This window comes from Saccopteryx bilineata, chromosome 3 (genome assembly GCF_036850765.1).
Source record: "Saccopteryx bilineata isolate mSacBil1 chromosome 3, mSacBil1_pri_phased_curated, whole genome shotgun sequence".
NCBI lineage: Eukaryota > Metazoa > Chordata > Mammalia > Chiroptera > Emballonuridae > Saccopteryx > Saccopteryx bilineata.
The window spans coordinates 285,421,771-285,444,969 of NC_089492.1; the positions used below are offsets into that span (position 1 = coordinate 285,421,771).

The window sequence follows — 23,199 nt, forward strand, 5'->3', positions numbered from 1 at the left end:
GACAGATGGGGGTAGAGAGTTACCTCGACAGGCTCCCCTGACCCTGGAGTAGTCCACCTCTGCTGTCCGAGGAGCTGAGCCCTGACCTTGGTGGTGGCGGCGCTGTGTGGGTAGTGGGGGATGAGGCGGTGGCCACGGGTTTGGGGTGGTGGCATGGGTGGAGGGAGTGACAGCAACAGTAAGTTGGTGATGTGCTGGCATGGACTAGGGTAGAGGTAGTGTCGCTAATGATGCAAGCACAGTGTGAACAGTGGGGCTGGCCCTGGTCACACAGGACTGCCCGTGGGGCACTTAATTCCCAGACATGTCCTCGTGCCCCCCCTCTGATGGAGACCCCGGTATGAGGACACCCCTGTCCTCCCCATTCAGGATGGATCTGGTGCACAGGGCAGGCTCATGGGCACCCTAGGCTGGGCTAGAGCGTGGCAGGAGGGGAGCCCACAGTTCTGGCTGGGGACATTAGGAGAAGGCCCGGTTCACCCTGAGTCCACCCGCCATCCAGCCCTGCCACAGTGACCCAAGAACATAAGTTCTTGTCTCACAGGGGACTTTAATGCGCCCTCCTCCCAGGCCCCCCCCCCCGCACCGGGCAGGCTCTCCCAACACCCCCACCAGGCAGCCCACACTCCGCACTGACCCTGCAGGGTGGCCTCTGGCCGGCCGGCCCACAGCACCCCTGAGCCCCGCTTCTTCTTCTCCAGGGACGTCCGGATGTTGTTCTGCAGGCTGTGGGGCTTCTCCTGGAACAGACCTAACCCCCGAGCTGGGTCAGGGACAGCAGAGCCGCCCTGGCTGGGCCCGGCGGGGAACGGCGACAACCCCAGGGACACGGTACTGAGGGCCTTCAGCTTGGGGAGAGGGTGTGTCAGGGGTCTGAATGAAATGAAATAGAACCGAGAGAAAACATCAAATAGTGAATCTACAGGAGTTTTAAGGCAGGAGAAAGGCACCTGCTGGCCAGAGACAGTCTGAAGCTTTAGCGTGAGACTCAGCAGGTCTCACTCCTTCCTGTCAAACGGCATGAGACACTACCTGCAGGCGGTGGCTGGGGACCACGTGGGATGCTGCCTCTCATGCACTTAGCTCGTGATAATTGCTCAATTAGAGCACTTATCAGGAGCAATTAGAAATGGAATGTCACCAGCTAGCAGAGGTGATGGGGACTTGCCTGTTCTGGCCGAGCACTGCTGCTGAGTTTTGTTTTTTAAAGAGAGAAATTTTACACACCCTTAAGAATGTAATCCTCATAGCAATCCTAGGTCGTTGTTATGAATCCCACTTGACAGGGAAGGAAGCAGAGGTTCTGGGGGCTCATAGGATCAGCACAGGAAGTGAGGGGCAGAACCCCATTAGGACCCAGTTCTGTCTGCCCCTAGAGCCAAAGCTCTTTTGGTTCTAGTCTGAATGGGTCCCCTTAAGAGGCAGTCCAGAGAGCTAAGAGATAAAAGAGGCTGGGGGCTGGATCTGACAGGGTCCTGGCCCTTCTCGGTGCCTCTAGGAACTTCAGGATCATCTGGGGTTTGTCCATCTGTGAAATGGGAGTGGATGCAGCTCTTGGCCTCCAGGCCTTGAGGGACAGCAGGAGCCCTTTAGCAGCAGTGACAATGGCACTTAATTTGTATGCCCAGGAGGGCAGGAGAGGAGCCGAGGATGTGGCCCGGGCTGGCTCCAATTTAGGAGGGGTTCTTCGGGCACCTCTCTGAGCTGCAGTCAATTATCATGCATTTGGCTAATGCCATTACCAAGGGGAAGGCCAAGTGAATCTGAACACCGCCCTAATTAGATGAAGGCAATTACAGCAGTCAGCGAATCTCCCAGGAGCTGGACGCGTTCGCCCAAGCATCTTCTCCTTTGGTTTCTAACTGCCCTGGCAGAGCTGTGCAACCTTGGGTCGACTTCCCCTGGCCTGATCCCCGACCTCAGGCTTCCCTCTGCAAAGTGAGGGCCTGGCCCAGGTTACCTCTGAGGCAAAGAGACATCTTTCTCTCTTCTCTTTGCTCATTCCCGACATGCACTGTCCCTCAGTCCTATGGATTTCACCTCCTGAATAGGTCTTGACTCCACTGCCACCATCAGCATGATGGCTCCAGCTCCCACCATCTCTCCCTCCTAGCCAGGTAAACCTCTTCCCATTCTTTGAGTCTCCGCTTAGACAGTACCTCCTCCAGGAAGCCTTCCATGATACTGAGCTCCCCAGGTACTCTGTCCTTCCTCCATCATAGCTCAGATCTACTATGACAAGGCTGGCCTCTAGCACTGGAATGAACTTCCTGAGCTTGGAAAGCCTGTCCTACCCACTGTGGTCTCCCCAGAGCCGGGCAACTGACCCCCAGTATTTGTTTAATGACATGTGGAAACACCAAGTGTGGGTCTCACATCTTTCAGGCCTTTGAGATCTGGACTCCAAATAGAGCCGCAGGAGACCCCTGGATGGAAACCCTCACCTGAACAGGTGATACAGGAGATGCCCTCAGCGCTCAGGTTGTACTTGAGGTCCAGTAGCACCTGGATGTTGGTATCCGGCCGGAAGAGCAGGGGGGCGCGGCTGGCGGGGCGGAGCCGGCTAGCAAACACCAGGGACAGGATGAGGATGGAGACAAAGAGCCCTGGGGGGAAGGACAGTGCACTTGTCAGAGCTGGGGCCCCGGCGATGCCTCCAGGGCCTCAGCAAAGAGCTGCTCCCTTTTGGGGGAGCAGGGGGAAGGGCTCCCACGGGAGTGGGCAGATCCCAGCATGCCAGCCTGTGGGTGAAGCTTGCTCAGGGGAGGGGTATGGGTTGGTTGTTATGCATCATTTGGGAGTCAGACGATAAGCTACAAGCTCACACTCCTAGACAAGAACCAGCCACCTTCTTAGAGCACTTAGTTTATAAAGAGCTGGCTCATCCAGTTGTTTATATACAACCCTAAATACTGTTGCTGATGATAATAGTAATAATAGTCAATAGCACTTACTGTTTATTGAGCACTGACTGCCTGCCATGCCCTGGGCTAAATTCTTTACCGGCACTACGGTGTTCCTTCCAACTGCCTGATGAGACAGATCCTATTCTTACCCTCTGTCACAGGACAGGAAACAGGCTCAGATAGAAGGGCAGAGCCAAGGTCACACACGAGCATATGGTAGAGTTAGGAGTCCCACTCAGCCAAGCTGGTCCAACTCCAGAGCCCAAACACTGAGCGCTCTGCTGTAACTGCTTAGCACGATGACTGGCACATAGAAAGTGCTCAATAAACAAAGGCTATTGAAGACCAGCTTCATGCCACATGGGAAGGAGGTGAGGCTCAGAGCGAGTGAGGGAGGCCGGCCCAGCTCTCTGACCTCTGGCTCATTTGCAGCATGGGGTGGGCTCCCAATGCCCACACGTTCTTTGGGGGAGCCTGTGCCCCACACTCTGACACTGGGTAGAAGCTACAGGACAGAGGGGAAGGAGGGTGGGGAGCCCACTCACCCACAATCACCCAGCGGCTCTTGACGGCTGACCACAGGACCCAGTGGTGTAACAGTTCTTGAAGCTGAGCAATAAGCTGCCCCCGGCCGCCCCTGTCAGGGGCAGGCTGCAGGCCCGTGGGGGGCATGGACACCAGAGACACGTCTCCCAGTTCCAGAGACACTGCCAGGGCAGAGCAGTGGCCGGTGAGAAGCCTGGCCCAGACCTGAGTCAAAGCCCACCCCAGTCTCCACCCTCTCTGGGGAAACCCAAATGCTTGCTGGGGTCCCCTGATCATTTCGTCCAGCCCCTGCCGCAGGCCCAGCCTGTCCTCAAAGCATCTTGTCAAGAGTCACTTCCCCTGGCAGAAGCCACCCCCGGGTCTCAGCAGGGGCAGGCCTGCTCCAGGCCTTACCTGGCTCCTCCTCTACATTCAGCAAGGGGATGTCATCATCCAGGTAGGGCACGGGGCCCTGGGCAGGGCTGTCCCCAGCCCGCTCGGGAATGGCAAACACGTCCCCGGGGAAGTGCAGGGAGCTCTTGCGGCCACACTTCTGGTGGCAGCTATGGAGAGAGTGGGGGCAGGGGTGAGCCCTGATGGTCTGGGTGTTCAGGGAGGGTGGGCCAGGGTCCCGGCTACCACACAAACCAGGTATCACACTGCCGCTGACCTCACACACAGGATAGTCTCACAGACTTCCAGAAATCTCTGCCTGAGTTCTTTCTGGTGCCATCTCCCCTACAGCCCTCAGGGGCCACTATTCCTCTGGGGAGACAAATAGTGACAGCAGCCATCACCCAGAGAGAGGGGGTAACAACCTGCAGTCCCTTATGCATCAAGGTGACCAGAGCAGGGGACTCACACCTCTTCTGGCATGCGGCCCGGGGCTCTGACACCAGGAGGAGGAGGGTCCTGTGGTGGAGCTATCAAGATGACCAGTACCCAGTGCTTTGCCCACCTCCTGGTACACAGCGGGCGCTCACAAATGGTAACCACCCCACAAGGTTCTCTTCCCCGTGCCTTGTCCCTGCAGTAGCACCCAGCATAGGACTGGGCGTATAAAAGGAGCTCAACAGCAAACAAAAGGGGCCTGTTGTGGATGTTCAGGGAGAAGACAGGCCACCCCCTCACCCCTCCGGCCCAGCTCACCGGGTCTGGCAGGCGCCCTCTAGTGGTGCCATGTAAAGGCTCCAGATGCCCAGGGCAGCAGGCATGGTGAAGAGCACAGCTAGCCAGCAGCAGGACACAATGAGAGACATGAACAGGCCAAAGTCATGGACGGCCGGGATCTGGCAATGGAGAGGAAGGAGGATGTGGGGCTGGTCGGTCCTGGAGCCCAAGGAGCCCATGGACTCTGCAGCCGAAGGCATTCAGGACCCCAGACTGCTCTAAGGTAGGAGGAGGAGGCCCAGGCTGCCGGGATGGAGCCATTGGCCCAGGAGGATGTCGGAGGGCGAGGGCTGGTACCAAGGGACACAGAAGGGGAGGAAGAGTCCCACGCCCGGAGTGAAGGCTCTTGTCTCTACTACAGCCCACTGCTAGGGACAGTTCTTGGCATAGAGCAAATACTTGATAGCTGTCACCACACATATGACTGGGGGTCAGACACACCCCGTTAGACCAGCCACGTGTTAGTGGTCAAGGAGAGAATGCTGCCACATGACAGGAATAGGGAGCTGGTGGCCTCGGAGCTATGGGTGTGCTCCGGAAGTGTCACAGAGACCTGCCGGGGGGGGGGGGGCAATCAGAAAACTGTAGCCAATAAGCAGACAAGCCTTCACTGTTTGTGAAACACCTCGACAATCATCTCATTTCAGTCCCTGCATAATGCACACATGAGGATAATGAGGCTCAGGGAGGTTAAACAACCTGCCGAAGGTCACACAGCCAGTAAATGGTGGAGGTGGATTTGAACTCAGCGCTGCCTGTTTCCTGGATGTGGGTCTCTAGGGAGACCAGGATAATTCCAAAGCATCTGGTGGTTTCTAGATGGAATACTCAGCCCAGATGAGAAAATCTGTCAAAGACGTGGGCAGGTTCGCTGCCTTTCAGGTTCTATCAGCACCGACATCCTGGCCCACACTCAGATCCTTCTCCTGAGCCCCACTTGGAAGCCCGAGAGACAATGGGGCCAGTGAGAGGACAGTCAGAGTGAGTGATGACAATGTAGGATGAAGCCAGCAGGTGGAAAGAGCTCAGGGGTCTTGAGACTTGGTCAGGCTCACCACTTACCAGCTGTGTGATATTGGGGAAGTCACTTTACCTCTCTGGGCCTCAGTTTATTATATATTAGGAAAATAGGGATGTGATGATACCTTTGTCATAAGTATATCCCAAGTACTAAATACAAAAGAGCTTTGGAAACTGCCAAATCCCCTTCAGGAAATATACTAGATTAATCTTAATGAACAACAATAATAAATATTATTTGTATTATTATTATTTTCCCATTTGTTAAGATCTGGTAATGGTGACAAATAACAAAAATGGACTCTACAGACATGCCAAGAGCCTGGGGCAAAGGCTGTGTGTCCACAAGAGAAGGGGCAGTGGCAGGAGCAGAGACCAGGGGCCAGGTATGTATGAGAGAAACGGGGAGGCCGGGGCGGGGACAGAGGGTGGCCTCCCACCTGGGAGAAGACATTTGCGGCGTAAGCGGCGGCCGTGGTCAGGGAGGTGAAGAAAGTGGCCTTGCCTGCCGTCTGGATGGTGTGGATCATCCGAAGCTGGGGGTCTTCCAGGTGGGTGGCCTGGCGGTAGGTGTTGATGAACACAAAGACGTCGTCCACACCTAAAGAAGGGAGTTCCGGGCCAGCAAGGACAGGCTCAGGATCACTCTGTTGTCTCCTGGATCAGACCAGATTTGGCCTAGCCGAACCCTGAGAGGACCCCTGAGAGGTCAGGCTCCAGGGGACTCCTGCTTCTTTGACTGGAGTTCGGAAAGACCCATCTGACATTGGCTCCATCGACCAAGATCCAAACTCCATCCTCCACGCTCTATGGCCGCACCCCAGCCCCAGAGCTAGGCTCCTTCTTCCAAATCTTTGCCTCCTCCCTCTCTTTCCTGCACTTTCCCCACGATTCCTAACCTCTACCCAGCACATCCACTGGCTCCTCCCAACCCTTGGGGGTTCTACCCACCATATTCCAGGGATCTTCCCACCACTCATACTCTACCCCCCACCATACTCTAAGGCTCTGAGGTCTGAGAGGGACCTTCTGGAGACTCCATGGAAGCCAGGCTTTGCATCCAGAGAGGAGGCCCTTTCTGGGGTGGAGTTCTCAAGTGAGAAACCCATCGCTATGTCAACGGACGCCACTCACCAATGCCTACTATCACGAAGGCAGCCACGCCATTGAGGATGCCCAAGTACTGAACACCAAAGACCACGTGGTACAGGAAGAGTGCCACCAGGCAGCTGAGGCCGATACTCGCGATCCCAAAAAAGGACAGGAACACTGGGTGGGGCAAGGGGGCAGGGAATACAGTGAGGGAGATCCCATGGAACACACACTGCCTTTAGTGCCCGTGACCCCGGCTGGGTCCTGCCTCAGACCTGCCCCCACTGTGGGGTACCCTTCACCACCTCGTCCATGCCTGGCACAGTTCTCCATGCCCAGAGAAGGGGCCAGGCCAGACGTCTGAGTGGCGGAGGAAGCCGTCTCTGAATAAGGCAGTTTACTCATAGGCCCTCATCTTTGCAGAACTTATCTCAAGGGCTAACAGAAAATTACAAACATTATATATTTATTGAACACCTGTCACCCCAGTAGACAAAGGTTCCATGGGGGTAGGAAGTGTGTCTGTGACATTTATCATTGGATCCCTGGCATCTTAAAAGCATTGGGCACATAGTTTGTTGCCCAATTAATATTTTACATGAATGAATGAATGTCTTTCCCATTTTTGAAGATATCACCAATCTTTCGTTCACTTGGGCAGTAGAGAGGTCTGACTGTATACCCAGTAAGAAGCAGAGTATGTGGGAAGGAGGCACTAGAAAAGTAAACGGGGACAAGTGTGGCTGACTTGGGACCGTAAAACAGGCTACGGAATAATCCATAACGAGGGTCCAGTCCCCAGACTCCCCAAAACAAGGTTACCAGCAAGAAAAAGATGGTCAAAGGGCAAAAGGTTAAACTGTGTGAGGTCCTGGGAGTGGAGGCCCTTGGATAAGGCCCCCCTGTCTCTGGACCTCAGTCTACCTACCTGGGCTTGAAAGGTGATTTCTGAGCACTCCTCACCACTAGCTCTGACCTGGTGGATTGAGGACTATTTCTGGCATTCTTGAGAAGGAAGGCTTTGTCTAGATAGGGGCACACTGGGAGGAGACAAGACCTTCAGAGAAGTCCTACCCGAGCAAGAGGTGAGAATGTAAACGAGGGCGGCGATGCAGCTGCTGCTGATAAAGGCCAGGAGCATGTCGTTGTTGAAGGTTCTGCGCACCTCATAGTCAAAGAGGTCTGTCCCTCCATAGAGAACCTGGACTTTGCTGGGAGAAAGGGGGAACATGGAGAGAGAGAGAGAGAGGGAGAGAGAGATGGAAGTGGATTAGAGGTGGCTGTCAACCCTTGGAGGAAGACCAAGAGCTATCCACATAAATGGCAGATTAGTTACAACAGAAGTCAGACCAGTGTACTGGATTATCTAAACCAAAACAACGGGGAAAAAATAGAAAAGAAAAACCTAGAAAGGTGCATACTAAACACATGAAACCCAGTGAAAAGAACTAACATTTGTGTAATTAGAATCACAAAAGGAAAAGGGACAAAAAGTGAGGTCAAGGCAATATTTGAAGAGACAATAGCCAGGGAATTCCTAAAACTGATGCAAGTTACCAACCCACGGACTCAAATGGTTCTGTGAATCCAAGAAGAACAAAGAAAACCACACCTACATAAATCATAGTGAGACTGGTGAAACCAAAGACAAAGAGAAATCTTAAAAGAAGCTTTGGGGGGGGGGAGGGGAGACAATCATTCAAAGGGGAAACAAAAAGGTTAACAGCTGACTTTTGCACAGAAACAATGGAAGTCAGAACACAATGAATTATTTCTTTAATGTATTAAAGGAAAATAACTGCCAATTTATAATTCTATACCAGCAGAAATATACTCTAAACATAAAGGTAAAATAAAGATATTTTCTAGGCAAACAAAAGAGAATTTATGACCAGCAAACCTGCACTAAGAAAAAAAAATACACTAAAGAGAGTTCTTCAGATACAAGGAAAACGATCCCAGAGGGAAACATAAAATTGTAGAAAGTAATGAAGAGCAACAGAAAAGGTAAACATGTGAGTAAATACAAGTGAATCCTGTAATGTCTTATGAGGTTTAAAATGTATATAGAATTAAAATGCATGCAACAAAAATGCAAAATGGCTGAAGGGTTATAAATGCAGCGAACTGTATTCTAAGATTCTAGTATTATCTGGGAAGCAGTAAAAGTGATCATTTGCATTATTCTGTAATAATAAGTCAAGGTGCATGGTGCCATCCCTTGGGTAACCAATAATAGAATAATAAAAAAGATTTTATTAATGTAAAAGGAGGTACTAAGTCAAGTCTACAAGGGTCCTGGTTGTTACCACTCTTGAAACTCTGGGAGGATAGGAAGGGGAAGAGAGGTTTATCACCCAGGGCAGGGGTTTTGCCTCACCAGCTAAATATATTAGGCAGAGGCAATTGTTGGTATCTGAATCCTTGAAGATCCTTCTAGCCCCTCCAAGCTTCCCAACCCAGGCAAGTACCTTCCCTCAGGGCTCCTCCTTTACCTTCCCTCCCTCCATACATCTATCCATCCATCCCTCAGAACACCTATTAAGGTGTTCCTGGTGCTGTTCAAGGGCCCTATGCCTAGAGAAAGGAGCCAGGAACAACAAACTCGCACTCTATTGAGACATAATTACGACCAGAACTTCCTCACACTTTAATGCGCAAACAAGTCACCTGGAAACCCTGCAGGTCTAAGGAAGGCCTGGAGATTCGGAGAGCCTGCATTTCTAACAAGCCCCCAGGTGCTGTGCGTGCTGCTGATTTGAGGGCTGCCCGCTGAGTGACAAGGAATTAAACAGCTAGAATACAGCTGGGCAAGGGCTACAATGAAATTGTAGCTCAGAGATGTGAAATAACTGACACAGCTGAGCGGAATGACTGGGATCTGACCCCAAAGCCCATGTAGGCTCTTTCCTGCCTGCCTGAGGGTGAAGGGGACTTGGCAGGGGGAAGAGGGCATTACACCCAGCCTCAGGGAGCAGCTTTCCAGGCTGGGTCTTAGTGGACAAACGCGCTTGCCTGGCCAAGACGCAGGGCTGGGAGGAGCTCTGCAGAAAGCAACTGGCATAGAGAACACAAAGGGTGGGGGTCTGAATTAAAGTCTGTATTTTAATCCCATTCCACCTCTTAGTTTTGGACGATGTACTAAGTTATGGTATGCCTCCATTTCCTCAACTGTAAAAGGAAGATAAACACGAGAGCACCTCTCTCACTGGGTTGGTGTGAGAATGAGATGGTGTATAAAGGGTTTAGAACAGTGTGTAGCACAGAGCAAGCGCTCAATAGATGTTAGCTCTGATAATTCCAGTAGTAGCTCGATGTAAATGATGAGTAATGGGAGGAATGTGCCCAGGGCTAACTTGGCACAGCAGGGGACCTCGAGGCATTGGAGTTACTGCGAGCAGGACTGACAGATGAACTACCTAATGCCCTTCACTGGTGGGCAGGGGCCCAGTTGTATTCTCAGACACGCATCCTGAGATTTGGAGGACAAAGTACCCACTGCCCAAAGCACCCAGCATCCCATCTCTCAGCCCATTTCCTCCTGACTCCAAAAGGGTAGCAGGACTCCTCATCCCCATTATACACGTAGGAAAACTGAGGCCCAGAGAAGTGAAGTGACTTGTCAACTATGCCCCTGGATATTAGAGGAAGAAAGAACTCCTTAATCCCTGGTTAATACTCTTTCCAGAAAGCCCTCTAGCACCACTGCAGGAGAAAATCAATACTCAAAACCTCCAGGGCAAGAGTCCTGGGATTTCCTACCTCCTCCAGAGTCGTCATGTTCACCAAACATTAGTGATGACCAAGAAAAGGAGCCTTTGACCTGCCAGAGGGATAATGAGGATATATCTGGCTCTGTCCCTGAGTTGGGAAGAATGACTTCCTAGGAAAAGGTTGCAGGAAAGGGGATCTGGGGCTTATGAGAAAGAAGCCCCTGGGAATCAATTCCCTACCCTAACATAGCCCTTTACTGGTATACACACAGACAGGCACACTGTGGTGGCTGGACCTCCTACCTAGTAGACTGCTTGGCCAGCATGGCCACGTAGGTGACCACGAAGCTCTGAAACTTGGCCCGCTGTTCCTCCCAGCGGTCATCCACAGAGTAGTAGTTGGGCAGGGGGGCCCCAAACAGGATCTCACTGCGCAGGAGGGAGCTCTTAAGGTTTTCTGCAGAGAGGCCCTCATCCACATACCAGTAGAACTCAGGGTGAGTCATGGCCAGCTCTAGGGAACCTGCAGGTGCAGAGGTGGGAGAGGGTCAAGGAGCTCAGCAGGTCAACTCCCACCAGCCCTCCGTCAAGGTCATCCGACCCTCCTCAACATCTCACCCCTTCTAAGGAACTGGGGAACTCCTTCTCAAGCTGCCTTGAACTGTTTCTAATAGGACACGGAGTGATGATGGTTCAGAGAACTCCCAAACCTGCCTTCCAGGCAGCTCCCATTAAATTGACATTTTCGCTTCTGTTTGAATCTCAGCTAATTCCAAGCCCCACCTCCCCCCCACCCCTCTACCCCTCCCACCCCCGTAAAAGGCACACCAAAGCCACACCCCCTGCAGTCATTCTCTGACTTTGCTCCATCAAGTTACGTTCCTAACTCACCTCAAACCAACTCCACCTTGGTCCTCCTCCACCCTCAGCCACTCCCCTATCTTCCTCTGACTAGATGCCTGGTTCTCTGTACCCACACCCATGCTTCCCTCTAACCAACCTCAAACCCAGCCCTGCTAGCCACCCTTCTTTCCAGGGTGCCCAAGCCTGCCCAGCACTCAGCCCCAGCCTGATTCCACCTCATAGCCAGGTCCCCCCACCCCATTCCTCCCACCAGCCTCAAAAGTACTGAACCCAGAGTCAACCCTGCCAATCTACCCCACCTAGCTAATCCCATTCAGCCCCACCGTTTACAAGCCCTACCCCCAGGCTGCTTCAAACCCCGCCCACTACAGGCCCTACCCCCCCAACAACAGCCTAGCAGCTCACCCCGGATGTCCGCCAGGTCCTGGCCCATGCCGTCGTAGTAGATCTTGCCGCCCCTCTCAGTGGGGAAGAAGTAGGTCATGAGCGAGCTCGGCGGGGAGCAGTAGGAGTAGGAGCCGAGCGGCAGGTCCTTGAGCACTTCGTGGGGCTTCCAACAGAACTCCCTGAAGCCTGGGTGGTCCATGATTTTGCGCTCAATCTCGTGGATTGTGACCAGGCGCTCGCTGGTGAAAATGTTGCGTTCCGCGTCGCCACGTGCCAAGAAGATGAGCTCGATGCGCCAGTGCGCGTGAGTCTGGGTGTTGGTGCTCACGTAGGAGCGAGAGTAGTCCCAGCGCGAGGTGCCCCTGCGGGCCCGGCTCTGATTGGCCACGGCAGGCGCAGTGCCCACTTGGGGCTGCCCATTTTTGTTCAGCCCCTGGTTCAATGGGGCTTCACTCTGGTTGGCTGCCAGGGCCGACTGGCGTCGAAGACGCCCACTCCGATTGGCTGCTGGCTTCCCGGCAGTGGATGTGTCCCACCTCGGTCCTGGACCGCACTGTGGCACAGCACAGACGGAGCGTGGCGCCCTTCGCGAGCTGTTGCTGAGATGCAGCTGCTGCAGCTGCTCTGAGATGAGGCGCTGTAGCGTCTCAGAGGTAAAGTCAGCCAAGTCGCGCCGGTTGCGTCCCCAGGACCCAAATTGGGACTTAAGTGCTAGCGCAAGGGCGTCAAAACGCTGGGAGGCCTCGTGGTTTCGGATCTCAAAGGCGTTGTAGGAGATGTCAATGTCCAGTGGTGGGTAGTAGAGGAACATGAAGGCTGACAGGGCCAGGGGGATGCTACAGCCCAGAAAGAGCACAAGGCCCGCACAGCAAGGATTGGTGAAGGCCCAGCCCAAGGTACTCCAGAAGCCCGAGGCTGGGGGCCGGGAGGGCAAGGTCCAGTGCCGCCAGCAACACTGCCTCCCTGCCCTGGCGTGGGGCCCTGGCTTCTGGGTTCTCCTGAAGGCCTCACCCGTTGCTTCCTCCTCTTCCTGCTCTTCTTCTAGCCACACATCCTGCAACAATGGGTCATCCTCTGAGTCCATAGCCTACAGAAAAGGGAGAGGATGAGGCATTGGCTACAATCGCCCGCCCTGGGTGTTAACCCCATCCAGTCATAACCAAGTACAAATACTACAACGAAATTGCATCAAGCAGGCATTTAACCCAACTGAACTCAACCACATGTGCACAAGACAAAAAGAAAAACACCATTCACCCTATCACTACCCCCAACTAGATTGTGGCTTTTAAGGACCCAGAAAAAGGAAAATCACAGCCCAATGGCCAACAGGAGATATTCCTCCCGTGTAAGGGACAGCTGAGGGAAATTTTGATTTCCCAGTTTTTGCTGCATTCTCTGATTTTAGAACTCAAGGCCAATGTGAGGTGTGACTCCATTACAATTACTTCTATTTGATGAACAACTATAAAGTACCTAGAAGTATCAAGGTAAATCTTTGGAATGGGATGGACCCTAGTTTGGGTCCTGGTAGTGTAAATGTTGGCAAGACAGTGAGCCTCTCTGAACTTCAGAGTCTTTGTCTATAAAAGACAGGTGGCCGTTCCTGCCTCACATGATTGTGGGGAGGGTCAAGGTTGGAAGCGCTCCGCGGTCTGTGTAGTACATTAGTTATCATCTGTCACATAAACAGATTTCTTTGCCCCCCTTTGGGGACTGGAATGCGCTCAGCCATTGCCCATGCAGTTGTGCCAGGACTAGCTGTGGTCATAGCTCTCCTCCAGAACTCTCAATACCCCCACCCCTTCTATGGGACACCGCAGCTGCAGCCACTGTTTGTCAGGCTCAGGCCACTTAACATGCAGCTCCAGCGACATCAAAGCTTTGGGCAAAGGCAGGGGCCAGGCATCTGTCTCCCTAAGACTTGGGAACAAGCAGCAGGAGGGCCTGGCAGGAGAGGGCTGGGCTGGGCAGCTTAAGGACTCCAGCAGGGTGGCCTGAAGGCAGGAGGCCTCCTGGCATCCCTGGGCATGGCCTGTTCTCCTTGTCCTGCCTACTGTTTGGACAGGGAGAGATTCATTATCAAGTTAGATGCCAGGGAGTGAGAGAAGGAAGCTAATTATGCCAGGGCTGGCTAATTAATGCTGCCTTTCCTATTAACATTCTCTAGAGTGCTCTATTTCAATTAGACAGTCTGTCCGGGAAGAGAGGGTGAGGGGAAGGAGGGAAACAGGACAAAGAGATGGGACATGGGAGAGAGTAGAGACAGAAGAGAGGGGAACTGGGGGCGGGGGAGACAGAGACCCAAATAGGAAAAGGAAGAGATTAACAGAGTGAGCAAGGGGGTATGAGGGTAGGAGGGAGAGGAAGAGAGCTCAGCAGACTTGGAAAGGAGAGGCCTGGAAAGGGTGAGAACTGCTCCTGTAATATGCAAGATTGCTATCAATGAAACAATTAAACTTACCCTTTGTGGTGCCCTAAAGGGAGCATGACAAAGGGATACTAACTGCACAGAGGCCTGATCTGTATTAGTGGAAACTCCTGAGTGTGAGCCAGAAGTGGCTCCTACACTTACTCCATCTCCAAAGAGCAAAACGAAGTCCGCACATGCAGGTGGGAGGTAGGTGTGTGTGGGGGCCTGGGCCCCATTCCCAGCCTTCAAGGGAAGCTGATGGTAATATAGTGGAATATAGTGGAGAGGAGCAGGGGCCATTTTGGCACTTTTTCTGGGGACTAAGTCCATCCACCCTCTCCCCAGTCTCAGCCTGCCTTTCAGCGTGTAACAGTTAACAATGTGTTGGTGTGTTATGGGGTCAAAGGCCAGGATTCTGGGTGGGTCACAGCAGCACTCCTTAGGTGATGTGGGGGTCCCTGTATTCCATGGCTACTCCACTAGGAATGCCACTTCCTAGCCCAGGTGTCCAAATATAAAGCATCTTTAAAGGCCTTCCTCAGTGTCACCTCTGCCAAGAAGCCTTCTCAGATCTGGACACCCTATCCACCCCACCCCCAGCTGCTTGTGTAAGTTTCTCATCACACTTTGTAGGGGGGTGGGTAGGAGATTACTTAGGGATAGAGAGGGAGAGGTAGTGTAGCAGTCAGTGTTAAGAGCTATGGCTTTGGAGGCAGACGGACTTGGGTGCAAATCCCAGCTGTATGACTTAGGGCAGGCAGTGTAACCTTTCTGAGCCTCAGTCTTCTCATCTGCAAAATGGGGCTAGTGGTAGTCACCACAGAGGTCTTAGAAGGAGGATGTACACAGCACCTGGTAGGTATAAGTGCTTAGGAAATGACAGCTACTATTTTTATATAGGCTGCTTCTCCCTAAAAGCCATGAACTAAAACCCATATGGCACATTATATTTGCTAATCATGGCCTCAACAGAATCTCCCATCCCCATGCTTTTCTCATCATGTGACTTTGAGACTTCCTCCATTAAAAAGGAATGTCTGCATTCCTTCCCCTGGCATCTGGGTGAGCCGCAGCAGGAGTGGCACTCTGTGACTACTGAGGCCAGGTAATAAAGGGAGATGCAGCCACCGCCTGGCTCTCCCGGGACACTTATCCCTGGAACCCAGCCACCCTGCTGAGAGGAAGCACAAACCAGCCCACAGAGACCACATGGAGGAGCTCTGCTGACATCCCAGCTGACAGCCACCATCCACCACCCGACTTGTGAGTGAAGACGCCTTCAGATGATTCTGGCCCCTGGTCATGGAGTAACCCCCAATCTTCTAGTCTTCCCAGCTGGTGCCCAGATGGCATGGGGTAGAGCCAAGCCCCTCACTGTGTGCGCTGTCCTGACTGACAGAGTCCGCGCACATGATGTACTGGTTGTCATATATTGCTGTGTTAGGATGGTTGTTTTGTAGTGGTAGTAACTAACAATTGTAGCGGAGCCCTGTCCCCTATGTGTGACTCCATGCCCCAGGAACAGCATTTGCTGGATTTAAGAGGCCAGAAAATTGGGCACAGCCATTCTGCCTTCCAGCGAGAGCCCCTACCGCCAGGAGGACATGAACTCCAAGGGAGCTGAGACTTGGTTGTCACATTCCCTGCTGGGTTCCCATGGCCTAAAATAATCGGTGTGGGGGGGGGGGAGGGGGTGTCAGCGCTTAGAAGGTAGTTGTTGAATGAAGGAAACAGAATCTCTGAAGAATCTTGAGATATATGTTAGCACTCTCCCCTGTTCAGAGACAGTCACCAATCGATGCAAGGGGACTGCAGAGTATGGTTTCTTCTGTCTGGGTGGGCAGGATTCTGACGAGTATGAAATGGACAAGCAGGAAGTAAACTTGGCTTCTTTGTCTCTCATTCCGTACCCCACCCACCCACATGCCCAGCTTCTCCCTCCACCCCTGAAAAGCAAAGTTGCCACGTGGACTATCACACCAGTCTGATGGTCAAGCAACATGGCTTGAGACCTGGCTCAGCCACCAACTTTCTGTGTGGCCTTGGGCATGTCCTGTTCCCTCTTAGGGTCTGGTATCCCCTTCGGGTAAAAGCCCAGGTCCCTTCAGCTGTGATGCCCCAGTATCTCCGATAGGCCCCTGTCTGCTGATGGAGGAGGGTGGGGGTCGTCTGAGGGACCCCACCAAAGCGAGGAAGGCCCGGCTGGTGGGCGGGGCCTGACTGTGGCGCCTCCGCAGACAACCACCCCCTCAGGCCCCTCCCCAGGAGGGGCTGCAAATCTCCAATTTGTTTTCCTTTCTCAAACCACCAGAATTGATTAGATTACCACGGAGCTCCAGCTGCTCCTGGGAAGGAGCTTAGGGTGGCTGTCATTGGCTCAGACAAGGAGCCCAAAGTAGGACTGATCACAAGGGACTATCGTGCCTTATGCTCCCCTATTAGGGTGGAACCATGGCGTAGGCTTCTGTTCAGTGACTGACATATGTCCTCTCTTGCCGTCTGTCCCTCTGCCTCTGTCGCACACACACTCTCAGAGGTGGTCAAAATTAAACTCCAGGTCTCCCGGGGGCCCATTGCACCAGGCAGACACACATCCAGAGAACAAGGTCCCCTCCCCTTGGGAAAAGCAGTGGTGCAGCTGCCTAATGGGGAACCGCAGACCCTGGGGGACCTCAGAAGGAAGAACCTGGCCCAGTTTCAAGGGCCAGGCTTGGGCAACTCAACAGTCATATTTGCAGCATAATCCCAATTTTATAACAATATATAAACCCACCTATATATGCATTTAAAAAAATCCATTAACAGTGGTTCTCTCTGGGAGGATTGTGGGTGATTTTTATTTCCTCCTTTATACGTGTCTATTTCCACTTCTGCAATAATCAGGTACAGGCTTAGTTTTAGAATCAGAAATAAATGTTATTTAAAAATAGAAAGTATGTGCCTGTGTGTGGAAGAGATGTTGCTAAAAAGCCTTCAACTCTTTGAGGAGTTCCTAGAATAGGCACAGGAGGGGGTTCGACCTCCCTGGAGACAAAACAGGCAGGAGGCTCAGGTGGCAGCAGGAGGGACTGGCCGGGAAGCAGGAGGACCCGGGGAGAGAGCGAGATGGCAGATGCCAGATGGGTGCCTGAGTGCGGGATCTCCCGCTACCCTGATGGACAGCGAGGTCTTCACCATGAGCAGGAAGCAGATCACAGCCACCAGACCCAGGAGAGACGTCAGCGCAGATCCAGTCCAGCTCCATTTTACAGATGGGGAAACTGAGACCCTGCGGTTAATTCTATAGATTTCAGATGTAGAATTTGATAATCCATCATCTGCATATCGTAGAGCGTGTTCACCACCCCCAGGGGAAGGTTTTCTAAGGTCTAAGAAGGAAGGCATGCTTCAAGTCACAAGCCAGGCGGACTTTCCCATCTGCACACAACGGGGCTTTGGTAGGAGGTGGTGTGGCCTCCAAGACACCCTCAGCTTCCCAGCATGCCTCGTTCTTTCTAGGGTGTCCCCAAGGATGTGGCCCCACACAACAGCCTGTCTGCAGCCCTGTTGACAACTTTTCTCCTGCTGAGTGAAGGGTTACAGAGCCCTTCCTTATTTATTCCTCCGTCCTAGCCCGGCTATTAAAATGTAATAAAAAAATCACATTAGACATGCAGATTTGACTTAAAATACGTATATGTATATATAATTTAATGGCAATTAGAAGCTAATCAGCTTTTTCTTCCTGTCTCGAGATATTTTGCCTCCCTGGTTCAGCTCTGCTCCTGGGAAACATCTCAGGGTCTCTGATTCTTCTGCCCTTGGGCTGAGACATTTAGGCAGAGGTTCAGAATGAGATATTTTGATCTGAATGGGTCCTTGTACCCCTAATCTGCTAAAGTGGGGACATGGGACATGGTGTCCTTGCCTGCTTTCTGGTTATGGGTCTGCCCTGGTGGTGAATCAGCTCATCTGAGGTGGAGAAGGCAGGAATGGGAAGAGGCCAGCTCTGTTCCTCCTAGGCGTCACTGTCCTAAGGCCTCGGCCCCCATCTTTCGAGGGTCTGCCACTACTCAGATAACCCAGTGAAGTGCCTTCCATCCAGGGTCCCAAGTTCTTCTCAGAGACCTGAGCATTCAACCTCTAGCTGGGAGGCTGCAGAGGCATTGAAGACATGGTAGGAAATCTAGGGCAAAATCACACAGATGGGGTGAAGCCAAAAGCACAATGCAGAAACTCTGACGCCCTTTAAAAGAATTGTAACATAGAAATCAGCCGTGCGTCCACCACGTGCAAGTGCTCTCCCTACCTTCTCTCTTACTGACGTCAGCCCTGGAAGGCAGCATTATGAGCATCCCCATTTTACAGAGGAATAAACAATCAGAGAGGTTAAGTGACTTCCTTGTGGTCACATAGCTCATAGGGGTGGAGCTAGCATTTGAACCTCAGGCCTACTTTTTCTGAAGCCCATGCTCTTTTTGCCATTCTGGGCAGCCCTTGAGTTCTCCGAGAGTCGAGTACTCTCCAGAACTCGCTGGAGAAAGCCACTGCTCTTTAGCAAGCCTGCATCGTCCCCATAGGACCTGAAACCACTCAGGTCTGGGCAATTCTGCTTTCAGTAGGCGGCAGCTCAGGGCATGGCATGAAGGAAGTCCCTGCCAGTTTCAGAAGCCTGGCCTTCCTGCCCTCCTGTGGCAGCATGGGTGTGATGATTAATTCTGCATGTCACGGTGACTGGGCCAGGGGTGCCCAGGCGTTTGACTAAATGCGATTCTGGGTGTGCAAAGGGAGTAAAGCAGCTTGTCCTCCCTAGTGTGGGTGGGTCTCCTCCAATGAACTGAAGGCCTGAACAGAACGAAAAGGCTGGGGAAGAGGGAACTTTCTGCTGACTGCCGGAGCTGGGACATGGCTCTCGGCCAGCCTTCAGACTCGGACTGAAGCATCGGCTCTTCCTGGGTGCTCGCTGGCCTTCCAACAGAAACTTGCACCACCAGCTCCCCTGGTGGTCAGGCCTTCGGACACAGCCCGTGGCTGGCCTGTCGGCTCTCCTGGCTCTCCAAACTGCCCATTGCAGAGCTTGGACATCGCATCCTCTGCAATCATGTGATCTGTCTATCTAGTCATCCATCCATCTGACTACACGCTATTGGTTCTGACTCTGTGGAGAACCCCAAGACAACGGGGCATAAAGTGTCCCAGAGGGAAAGTGGAGGCAAAGCAGGAGCCCTCCCCTCAGTAGCTGGATCCGAGGATCCTCCTAAAGTTTTATCTCAAGAAGCCCCAAGTTCCATCTAGAATCTCAAATGAAAATGGCAACAGAGCCAGGGAATGCCCTAGAACAGTGGTCCCCAACCTTTTTTGGGCCACGGACCAGTTTAATGTCAGGAAATATTTTCACGGACTGGCTTTTAGGGTGGGACGGATAAATGTATCACATGACCGAGACAAGCGTCAAGAGTGAGTCTTAGACGGATGTAACAGAGGGAATCTGATCATTTTTAAAAAGTAAAGCATTGTTCAGACTTAAATATAAATAAAACGAAAATAATGTAAGTTATTTATTCTTTCTCTGTGGACCGGTACCAAATGGCCCACGGACAGGTACCAGTCTGCAGCCCGAGGGTTGGGGACCACTGCTGTAGAGGAAAGGGCGTGGCCAGGTGACTGGTCAGCACATGCCTGAGCCCTTCCCCAGCTAGATCCTAAATCGGCCACCCCTCCCCCTCCCCAGTCCTGAGAAAACCTGGCCTGTGGCTGAAGCTAAGGCCGACACCTGCCCCCTCCCCCAACCCAGCAGATCTGTCCCCCTCATCCCCAGGAATCCATGCCAGCAGAATCTGCCAGCAGAGGGCGGGAATTCAGAGGGCCGCCTCCCTGCCAGAGAGAATCCAGGCTTCTTTGTTGGGAACCTGGGTGGAGGTGGGGAGAAGAGGGAGTTGGACTGGGGCTCTGTAGTGCAGTGGTCCTGCCCGGGGCCCTTATTGCTCCACGGAGGGCAGGCTGTGGGGACAGAGTGTCAAAAGGACAGCTGGCTGCCCTGGGCTGACAGCTGGCGAGGAAGCCGTGGGCACTGACTCGTAAGCCTGAGAGCTCCATATATATCAGGCAAACAAGCTTTGCTCCCGTCAATATATCACCCAGGGAGCGGTCCCAGCTGGCACCAGAGGAGCCAATATTCATGGTCACAACAGCCACTGTCACTGTCCCCTGTTCCATGTGTTCTCTGGCTAGTGGGCTCAGGGGAACAGAACCGGTCCCCTGACACTCAGAGGATATCTCTCAGGTACTGAGAGCACAGGGCCTGATTTTAGGGGCCGGGAGGAGGGAGCTAACATGGATTTTGCAGGCAGACTGACCTGTCTTCAAACCCTAGCTCTGCCACTAGCTGGGTGTCTTGGACAAGTCTCAGTTTCTACAGCTGTAAAATGGGGATGTGGTACCCTGCCTGCTGAGTCACAGCACCTAATATGATCATTATGAGCTTTGCAGTTGGGAAGAGGCCCAAATCTGGCCCCAGTGCATGGCAGGTCTGCAAGCTGGCCAGAGCTGACTCTCCTCCACCCCATCAGCCCCCAGACTTGAATGTGGATCAGTCACTGGCCTACTTGTTAAAGTGTAAACTCCTGGACCAGACACCAGATCTAGCCAATCAGACTCGGTGCGGGGTGAGGGTGGGGGCAGGAATCTGTATTTACGCCACCTCCCCAGGTAATTCTGCTGCAGGTGGTTTGGTACCATTCTCCCCAGTTCCCAGGGTCTTGCTCTCACAGGCGATCTAACCTTTGCCCTTCCCCACACTGGGGCTCACATGCGCTGCGCCCTGGTGTTGGGGACGGATTCAGCCTCCTGTGTCTGTGTCCAGGGCTCACTCCTTGAAGCAGCTCTTCCTCCCACCACAGGGAGGGAGAAATGATGACATTTGGGCCAGGAACAGAACTTGATGTTCAGGATGGGGGGGGGGGGGTGCACAGATGGACATGCAAACAGGCCACCCAGGTCTGCCAACCAGCTCCTCCTGGTGGGACCAGGCAGTGAAGAAAGTGAAAGCCACAGGGCTCACCACCTGCCAGGCCCCATGCCAGGGACTTGTGCGGGAGCTACCCATCCACTGGGCACTGCTCTGTGCCCACCCAGCACTGGGCACTCTATCAACTTTGCCCGCCCCCCCAGACCCACCGCACCTGGCTCCTGGCACCCACCAAGCTGCCTTGTGTCTCTGTGGAAAAGGCAATAAAATCTTAATAAAACCATCAACACATAGAACCTGTGAAACACAGCCAGCCCCTCAAATACCCTTGTCTGAAGGGTCAGAAGGTTCCTGAAAACCTTCACTGAATGCTGTGGCCAATATGTCCAGGCCGCCCCCACCACCACCACCTCTCCTCCACTCCTAAGTCCTGGCTGCTGGCTGGAGTTCCATATGAGCCCAGAGGACCCACTGGGCCCATGAGCCAGTCAGCTCTCCAGCCCCGATCACTGCATTAATAAAAAATAAAAAGATCCCTGCAAAATAAGACCAATAACTGTGGTCATAAAAGCCAAATTGGATTCCTTCCTGGTTGATGAGCTCGGGGCTTTCTCTCTCTGAGACCCGATTAACAAGTATGTAAAACAATTCCCCTGGCATCTCTGCTTCTCAACTCCGCCAGCTCTTTCTGAGCGCTCAAGCCCAGGGGCAAGGGAGGAGGCCAAGGCAAGGGATGAGAACCAGGGGCAGCACACGGGGCCCCGGAGGCTGAGAGTAGGGACCTACTCTGCCACCACCCGGCTGTGTGACCGAGAGCAAGTCACTTAACATCTCTGGATGGGTGGTCCCCCATCTGGGAACTGATGCTCTCTAAAGAGGGACCCCCTTCATCCCCAGTCAGAAATTATAATACAGCTGGGGGTGGGGGCACACAGGGTAGGTAGGTCCTGCTGTATCGTCATTTCAAGTGTCAGGAACCACCGAATAGTATGTTTTGAACACCATCAGTTTCTCTGGGACACGGCAGGTGACCACCTGCCAGTTCTTAGCTCAGGAGAAAGCTACAGAGAGCACTATCCCTCTCCTCCCCAGAGCACACCCAGACCATATCTAAGGGTCCAGGGATGTTGCAAGACTTTCCTGGGTTCCCTACCAGGAAAGAGAAGCTTGAGGGTAAACTGGAAGCTAAAAGATAAAAAGGCACACAATGCAAAATGATCAAGCCCCCCACAGGGCCACCATGACTGGTTTGGGGAGGCGATCTGGGGAGAGACTATACCCCCAGCCTCACTGCCTAGAAAGAAAGTGAGAAGGCTTAGGGCAAATCTCCCCCTCTGAGAACTTGGGGCTCCCTCATCCCCCACTGCCTGTGGACTTGTGGAGGGCCGGGGAGGCTGGCCCCAGATGAAAAGCACGGCCAGGAGATGCTGGAGGCTGCTCGGGACCTCGTGTCCCCAAGACGGAGCCATTTCTCCTCCTGTCCTCAGTCGGAGGACAGAGCGGTTGGGTGATACTGCATCTATGTAGCACCTTACAGCTTGTAGATCTTCCTATAGGTCTTCTAGTCTTAGGAATTATTTCCCATTTGCAAACAAGAAAACTGAAGCTAAGAGAAGGAAAGGGAAGCTGATTTATTGGAAGCTGATTTCTGATCAGCTCAGTACTCTTCTCACTATCTTAGATTTTATTCGAGTCTTACATGTTTGAAAACTTCCTGAGTTCTAGAGCCAGCCCTCTCAAACCTTACAGGTGCACACGCATGCACACACACGCACACGTGTACACACACACACTCTCAGTGTCTGCCCCCAGTCATTCTGGCCACAGTCTAGGCACAGCCCTGGCTGTGTGGCAGGTTCCAGGGAAGGGGGGAAAAGAAGCATCAGGAACTGACACCCAACTTCACCATCTTGGGTGTCCAGGTAGAAATGCACCTTCAGTGCCTGCACAGGTTAGTGGCTTGGGAAGGGCTTTCTGGCTACACTGTTGATTGACAGCTCAGGTGTATAGAGAGGAAAGAGGGGAAAGAGAGTCTCTAGAAGGTGCACTCAGTGGCCCTCCGTACCTGGGGCCAACACAGAGGCCCCTGCCAGGGTTGGGGTGTCGAAGCCTGGCCCTCAGCCTCAGCCCGCCCTCCATGACGGTGCAAGTGCCTTCAGAGAC

General features: G+C 53.0%; 1 protein-coding gene across 1 annotated transcript in view; it reads right to left on the reverse strand.

The window, feature by feature from the left end:
* The window catches only part of DISP3 (dispatched RND transporter family member 3), a 43,131-nt gene that overhangs the window by 11,763 nt on the left and 8,169 nt on the right, over positions 1–23,199 (reverse strand). Inside the window, exons 2-11 of the mRNA XM_066270441.1 lie at positions 11,696–12,764; positions 10,730–10,949; positions 7,788–7,924; positions 6,756–6,890; positions 6,062–6,222; positions 4,581–4,720; positions 3,846–3,994; positions 3,452–3,613; positions 2,445–2,606; positions 638–751 (exon numbers count right to left, since the gene is read on the reverse strand). Of these exons, the coding sequence (XP_066126538.1) occupies positions 638–751; positions 2,445–2,606; positions 3,452–3,613; positions 3,846–3,994; positions 4,581–4,720; positions 6,062–6,222; positions 6,756–6,890; positions 7,788–7,924; positions 10,730–10,949; positions 11,696–12,761 (2,446 nt within the window). The 5' untranslated portion in view covers positions 12,762–12,764. The remainder of the gene's footprint in view (positions 1–637; positions 752–2,444; positions 2,607–3,451; positions 3,614–3,845; positions 3,995–4,580; positions 4,721–6,061; positions 6,223–6,755; positions 6,891–7,787; positions 7,925–10,729; positions 10,950–11,695; positions 12,765–23,199) is intronic.